The sequence below is a fragment of the Condylura cristata genome, unplaced genomic scaffold, assembly GCF_000260355.1.
Source record: "Condylura cristata isolate star-nosed mole 26May11 unplaced genomic scaffold, ConCri1.0 scaffold00013, whole genome shotgun sequence".
NCBI classification, from domain to species: Eukaryota; Metazoa; Chordata; class Mammalia; order Eulipotyphla; family Talpidae; genus Condylura; species Condylura cristata.
In genome coordinates, this window is record NW_004567114.1 from 9,071,680 (window position 1) to 9,079,529 (window position 7,850).

At 56.6% G+C, this 7,850-nt stretch overlaps 1 protein-coding gene across 1 annotated transcript in view; it reads left to right on the forward strand.

The window, feature by feature from the left end:
* TTC7B (tetratricopeptide repeat domain 7B) overlaps positions 1-7,850 on the forward strand; it is a 187,699-nt gene that overhangs the window by 145,824 nt on the left and 34,025 nt on the right. The window contains exon 17 of the mRNA XM_012724635.1: positions 5,130-5,270. Coding sequence (XP_012580089.1) covers positions 5,130-5,270 — 141 coding nt within the window. The remainder of the gene's footprint in view (positions 1-5,129; positions 5,271-7,850) is intronic.

The following is a 7,850-nucleotide window of genomic DNA, read 5'->3' on the forward strand; positions in this document are numbered from 1 at the left end:
GTGTGAGGGCAGGTAGTGGGCAGCTTTGGGCTGATTTGCTTTCAAGCCCTGTGGTGAGAAATTCTTTTTCTGTGAAACATGAAACATGGAAGAATGGCAGAATGCTTAGTCATGTCCATGGCGCTTAGGATTCAGGGTTTAAGAGGCAGATCAACCGCTTTTCTTCCCTTAATTGTTTTGGGGGCAAAGCTTCTCGGACAGGGAGGTGGGGTAGACTCTGTCGGCAGATGATGTGGCTTCATTTCGGGACGGAGGCAAATAGAGAGAGATGCATCGGCGTGGTGATTGATGCGTGCCCGGCTGCGAGGCTGGGCTTCTTCTCAGGCAGGTGCAGGGAGCCAGGGGTCTGAGAATGTGGGTGGGGAGCAGGGGGTGGCCGTAGCGTCCAGCCATGTCCTCTGTCACGCTCCCACTCCGTGGGGGATTCTCCGGGACTGAGAGGCAAGAGCGTGTCGTGGCCATGTCTGCCATGTCCTGGGGGACCTTCTCACACCTCACGTGGCACAGCTGTCCCTCGTCCCTGCCCCGGTGCTCACCCCGTCGCTGGGCAGGCAGGGTTTCATCTGAACTCTGGTTCCTCTCCTGCAAGATCTGAAGACAGGAGGGGCGGGGGAGGCGGGGCTCCCTCCGACAAGAGCCACGCACCTAATGTCGCCAGGACAGTTGAAGGGTAGCTGGAATATAAATACAGGCCACGAATTCAGTGGCATGGCCTGTGAAGATAGAGTCTTCAGACCTAACGCAGCCACAAACCTTATTGTGCCGTTTGCTTAAGAAAATGGTCAACTGAGATTCCTTTCGCTGGTGGGTGAGGTTTTTTTCTGTGATTGCCACATTTGAGGTCGATGCGAAGTTCTCTACAGGTGGTGTACTTTGGAAAGAGGGTTTTGGAAAGATTTGAACTTTAAAGGCAATTCCAGCTGGCTGTTAGTGTCCTACCTAGGTGGTTTCTCAACAAGCTTCAGCTTATGCTAGCGTGTGGGTCAGAATCCTGGAAGGCGGGGCGCTCGACTCATGGCTCCCTGAGGTCAATGGCCTGGGCTCCGGCATCCGGACCTCGAGGGAATGCCTCTCTATTCCCCTCCCCCTCGAAGAACCCACTTACGTGGTGGTCCCAGGGGAACCCAGAAGAACACTCCGGTTCTTCAAGGGATGCTTTCCCTGTACCAGCTGTCCAAGAGGACATCGTAAGACTCTTGGAGGTCAGGAACAGAGCGCAGTCAGCTGGAGGAAACAGGCACTCGGCTCTGGGAAGGCTCCTGCCCTCTGGACCACTGGGCAATTAGATCACTTATCTCGGGCGTGGTTTTAGGGCGCGCTCACCCCTGCTTGTGGCGGCTCTTGGGATAGCTGGTTTGCAATGGCTGTGCAGGGCCCCGGGAATCGGGACTGGGGCGTGGGGGGCAGCAGCTGCTCAGCCTGAGGGCTGCTACTGCGATCAGGGCTTCTCCAGTTAACATGATAAATGAGACAAGCATAACAGCCAGGCACTTTCCCAGGCTGCCTGTCGAATCTGATTATTTGGAGGCTTATTTTCCAGAGTCTGGATCTCACATTGGAAATATGTCTTAAATTCTTCCCTCTGGTCCCTTTTTCAAGCCTCCTTTTGTCCATTTCCCTTAGGGCAGTAGCCTCTTCGCCCCACGTGTACGTTAGGAGCACATGTGCTTGGAAAAAGAAAGGGCCCTTTTAAAATATGTTGGTCAGAACTAGCATTTCGAGCTGTCTATCTCCATAGATCAAAATTCAGTCTTAAGAAACAGTAAGGTGCAATTATTTTGATTGAGTTTTTTTAAGTCAACTATAGCCATTCTGAATCCCAACAATTATCCTTTTTCTTCAGACTCCTCCTAATCCAGTGGAATGATCTGAATAGCCATGGTTGATAGCAAGTATCACGACACTGTCAGCCACCTGCTGTTATTAAATACCGAGTCCTCTCGCATCCCTCGTTCAGGATAGAAAGGGTCTGTGCTCTTGGGAATGATGTAAAAAGGGATGGTCTCTGACCAACTCAGTCACCCTCCGAATGTGAGTAGGGGGTTATTTACGTGATGGGGGTGTCACTCATGTCGGTGCATGAGCTGCTACATAGCAGCCACATACCGAGGAAGCCTTGAGACAGTGGAGATTCTGATCTCTGAGCCACCGGTTAGGGAAGGAGACTAGCATACATGGAAGTGCCCCCAAAAGGGACCCCTCTTTTCCAGACTTCATACTGTGACCGCAGTGACTGGCAGAAGTCAGTCAGTCAGTCCACAAGCACCTATCAACCAGGTACCTGCCGTGAGCCGGGCACTGTCAGTCCCTGAAAACGCCTGAAAGGGAGACCAGGCTCCCTCTGGTAGGACACACAGCGGCCTCCGCTGTGACAGAACCGTGTGGCCCGCGCAGGAGTAGCTGCCCCGTGGGGAGCTGTGGGGGCACTGGAGAGACCAGAGACCCCTGCAGCCTGCAGGAGCAGGGTCAAGAGGCCAGAGTCGGCTCATGCTGGAGCTTGAGTCTTGCTTTGTACCCTGCAGGGCTGTAGACTTTAGGTCAGTTACGTAACTTTATTAAGTCTCATTTATGGTGTCTTAAGAGCACAGACGATGCTGTTCCTGCCTCTCAGACATACTGAAGAGCAAATGACAGAGCACATGAGGCGTGGGACAGGCGTGTTGTCTAAGCAGGTGACCGCCCCAGCCGTCACCACCACCACGGGCCAGGCCTTCACAGTGAAACTTCTGTGGGGAATTAAAGGAGAAGGAATTTGCCAGGAATTTGTTCTGATTCATTTCTTGGTGGACCGAACAAAACAGTTCACTCAAAAGGTAAAATGAGCTCCTCCGAAAGTCAGATGCTATGTCCATGTAGCAAAGGGGCCATAGAACCTCATAGAAAAACCTAGTAAAACATAGAAGAATTTTTCCAATTTTAAATGAATCAACAACTATTTTAAGTATGTCGCAGTTTTGATTTTTAATGTGTTAGATGCATAATCCCTGTAAACAGACTCCCTTTAAGAGTCTCAGTACCTTTTTGGAGTCTGCAGGGCTTCTGAGACCCAAAAGTTTGAGAACCGCTCTTCTAAAGAACAAGGTCTTGGAACTCTGACCCCCAGGTCTTGGGTGGCAAAGCTGGAGCAGTCCTGGCGCAGGCAAGTAGAGACTGGCGGAAGGTTTCCTTAGCCAGATGCTGGAAACAACTGCTTCCTGACCCCAGGCCGTGGGTCTCAGACTCCCTGCAGGCCTGGAGCATGACCAAAGGAATGCCCGGCCCAGAGGGTGGTCCAGGGGCCTGGGCGTGGCTGTCAAGTCATGACTCTTAATCCCAGTGAATCTGCAGACTGCCGTGTTTACAGGGTCGGCGAGAGGGTCCTCGAGGCAGCCTGGAACCAGCCACCTCCGGATGACTTGTCTATGGCCTGTCAGTACTGAGGCCCAGAGGAAGTACTGCGGGCCCAGAGTGGGCAATGTTAAACTGTTACTTTTCCCATAAAAAGATTCAAAACAGGCCCTCCCTGGTGGCCAGCGGGTTAAGGCACAGCACTAAGAAGCTCAAGCCGCTTCCGCATGAGTTCGATTCCCACCTGCCCCGGAGGTGACCACATGGCACGGCAGACCTCTCCTGACCCGCCCGCTGCTCCCCTCAGCAGTGTATTTCGTCGATCTGCCTGTTCTGCTCCCCACTCCCGTCTCTGGTGAGGCCTCTCACCGCCCCTGAGCCTCTGGCTTGTACCCCAGTTCTGTAAGCACAAATAAATCTTTAAAAAAAAAAAAAGATTCAAAACAAGACCCCCAAAATTGACAGCAGTGGAAGCATGTTACTGTTCAGAATATTTTTAAGCATGAGAAACACTGTGTCTAGCACAGGTCAGTTCTTAGGGAGCTTCCGCGGCTCCCCTCCTCCCCCAGCGCCAGCCGCCATTGCGTCTCCGTTGGGCCCCATGGCCAACGGCCTCCACGTTCCTTTTGGAGACTCCGTGGTTTTCCCGCACCCACAGCCCCCACCAGAGGACTTGGGTGTGTTTCGAGCAAGCTGTGTTACCTTCAGGTGGGAGCAGCAAAACACAGTGTGGCCGCGGCGAGTCTGTTGCCGCAGATACTCTGCGGTGCCTCAAAGCCCGACAGGAATCATTTACGCTCACGGTTCCTTCGTGTGCACGTTAGCGTGAACTGGACGCGTGGAGAGTCGGGGCCGCCCTCAGGCGTCCTCCTCCTGGACCTCCCGCAGACTGGTCAGGACTCCTGCCGCTCACCCTGCCGGCAGTGACCTCCGCGGTCAGCTCTGGGACAAATTAGCAGTTAGAATGTGGCTGGCAGATGTAAGTCCCACTGGGCTCTGGAACCACGTCTCCCACGGTGAATGCTGGAAAGAGGGAGACACTTGCGGAAGGGGGTGGCCTGTGGTCAGCGGGCCTCAGAAGGAAGTCAAGTGACTCCGACAGAGGCGCCTTCCCCACGCCTTCGCTGCGGTGTGCTCTGTCTGCCCCTTCCTTGGCCTCGCCGGGGACAGGTTGGGGGCGGGGGAGGTGCTGGCCGGCACAGCCTCGAGTCACGGGCGCTTCTGTGGCAGCCTGCGCCCCTGGCCTCGCCTGGACGTCTGCTCCCACGCAGGGCGTGCGTGTGCTTGCCCACGGCCTGAAGTCAGGTCCCGGGACACAGTCCCATCCCAGGGGTGCTGTTGCCTCTCAGAGGGACGTTGAGAGGCTTGTCTTGAGACTGGACCCCTCCTCCCAGGAGACAGGCCGAATCCTCCCTTCAGCCCTTTGTGGCCGGGTCCAGGCCCCAACAGGAGCGCCTCAGAACCCCCTTTGCAGAACATCAGCCGTGCCCGGTCGCTCTCGGCACAGGTGCCATGGTGGCACCCCCGGACCCCACTGACCCCCACCCCGTGTTCAGCTGAGCCTGGGCGGGGCCCGTAGCATAGCATGTGCTGTGTGTGTTGACTAAAAGGTTAACAGAAGCAAAGGGTGGAAACGGCCATTAGCTGGATTTCCTTAGGAGCATAAGACTTATGCAAGGTGTCGTGGGGGGCGGGCGTGTGTCCGTCTTGCACCTGTGTCTGTGTGTGGCTGGGGCAGGTGGGAGGGTGGCCGGTTGGGCCTGGCCTTTCACCCCTCATGCCAGTCTCTCGCAAACTCACAGGCTCTGTCCACGCCACATCAGTCGCAGCCTCACGAGTGGAGCAGGCGCTGTCGGAAGTGGCCTCGTCCCTGCAGAGCAGCGCCCCCAAGCAGGGCCCGCTGCACCCCTGGATGACGCTGGCGCAGATCTGGCTCCACGCAGGTACCTCTCTGCCCCCCTGGGGTCTCCCCCCAACCAGCTGCCGTGCCAGAGGCTGTAGGATTTTGAGGGCACTTCTTACAGGGGCGCTTGGCCCCTAGAGGTGACGAGCGCTGTGGCTCACGCCCTGGCACCCCCACACCTCGGTGTGGCCGCTCCTCTGTGGCCATCCTGAGCCCTTGGGCTCTCAGTGCCCTGCCCAGAGCAGGTGTCCAGGACAGATTTTCTGAATTGGACTCTAAGGATCTCAGGAGCTCGCTGTGGGGGTGCGGGTCTGTGCTGTCACAGGGCCCGAGCGCCCCCCTTGTGGGACACAGCTTAGCGTGGTGTCTGCACGCCTTGGAGTGGCGCCCCAGCTCGGTGCTCCGCAGCAACACAGACGCCATCAGTGGCTTCCCTCTCCGCCTCAGTTTCCTCATCTGTGCGGTGAGGTGGCCAGCAAGCACCTGTCTCCTGGGGCGATGAGCACAGCCGGCACTGAGCTCCGGGAGACGGGGGAGGGGATGACGCGGAGGGCTTCAGGCACGCCGGGAAGGCCAGTTTGGTGTCCCCGCGACTCGCCGGTGTCCCCGCGACTCGCCGGTGCTCCCGGTCGCCCACAGCGACAGAGGCGGGTCGCAGCAGCTGCTGCCCTGGGCTGGCCCAGCAATCCCGCGCGTCTGACCTCTCCTCCGGTTCACGTGGCCACTCTGCAGGCTGGAAACCCCCAGCACGCCCGAGGATAGCGGTGAGCGTCCCACCTTCGGGGGCGCGATCAGATGACGGCTGGGTTGACTGACAGCCATATCTCCGCATACACGTAACTTCTGTTCCTCTAGTTTTGGCACTGGCTCTTCACAAGCGTAGCTGGGCCCGCCCAGCCTTGACTCCCGGGGCGTGAAAAAAAGCCCCGATTTGGCTGAGAAAGTGGTCATTCTCCACCACTGGCCCTCTGCTCGCTCCCTTTCTGCCAAGCCTAATTGGATGATGTCAGCGTTTGGAGCCATCGGTGCACCTCCGTGCATGAAACTGCCGCGTCTACCTGGCTTGTCACAGCCGAGCGCAGCCAGCCTCTCCTGTGTTGGCTTCTTTAATTGAACCATAACAACGACCGTAAATTAACAAATTATGTTCTTCTAAGCAGAGGTACAAAGGAGGGGTGATTCATGACTGTGCTGGCTGCTCCTCCGTGCGCAGACGCTTGCCAGCATCCGCCCCCTCGCTGGTCGCCGACGGGATGCCTCCGAGGGCGCGGGAGAATGGGCCGGCCTTCCCGGTTCTCACAGAACGCCCAGCCCCGGCCTGGGACTGGCCTGTCCCCGGCAGGGTCCTCAGAGAACTCACGGGAAGAGTCCAACCTCCGCGTCTGGGCCAGCAGGGGCTGACCGTCCTGAGGGGTGGTGTGGGCACAGAGCGGTCTCTCCAGCTGGACTTGAAGTCTCCTTTTGAAGGGACGCAACCTTGAGATCCAGAGGGGCTGGAAGTGACCCTTCTAGACTGGGCCCAGCTCCCGCGGCCTCGCCAGGCATTGCTTCACTCGCTTGTGTTTTGGAAAAGCTGGAAAAGCTCACTCAGTGGAGTGAGGGCCACTGAGCTCCAGCACAGTGGTCCCTGTGGCTTGCTGCCCGCCTCGCTCGGGCAGGTGCTTTGCTCCTCTCTGCGTGGCCTGCCACATTTCTTGGGCGAGACTTGGTGTGCTGCTCGCTAGAGCATTGAAGAACTTGGTAGGGGAAGCTGCCGTTTGGGGCTCGCCTTGAACTTCCGTTTAATCGTGTAACATCCAGTCCTCGTTACCGTGGGCTATGGGACAGAATCAGGCTCTCGTTGCCAGCTCATGGGTGTGGCTTTTAATACCCCACAGGTTGGTGGGAGTGAACTATGGCAAGGAAGTAGCATCCTAGAAACGCTGGGCAAAGTCTTCCTAGGGCTGGTGTGTGTACGGCGTTATATTTGATGTGCACAAAAGGGTCAGCTGGACTCTTTATAGGATGTCAGTTCTTCCAAAGTGGCGATCTTGAATCAAGATTTAGACTCACATAGTCTTTCAAGAGGCAAACTTATTCACTTTGAGTTTGAACTCTAATGCCCGGGAAGCAAAATAAAAGAGACCCACGTTTTCCAACAATTTATGGAAATCGGGTAACATCTGCATCCGTCACCTAGATGTACGGCCAGATTCCATGAATTCTGCAAGCTTTTGAAGAAACTGTTAGCTCGAGCCCTGACAACCCCAGACCGTGGTGTTTCTCAGGCTTTTGGGGTCCTCTGTCTCGGTTGCTTTTTCTGGTGAGCAGCGTGCAGTGGGAGCCAGTGGTGGAAGTCCGTGGTAGGCACAGCCCTAGCTTTGAGTCCTACAGGTGAGGTTGTAAGGTGTTGCCAAAAAGAGCCCCCACAGTCTTAGATAAGAGAGGTTTGGGGGGCCATTTGCCAGGCGGGACTCCGAGGGAGGAGGGGCTGCCCAGGGGCATACAGGGAGAGAATTTATGCACAAGAAAAGTAGAGGAGGGGGGTCGCAGCTCAGAACAGCCAAGGTAGAGCGCACAGAGTGGGAAGACAGGCCCAGGTGACCCCAGTCTGCGCGAGCAGGAATGTGGGCCAAGTCCC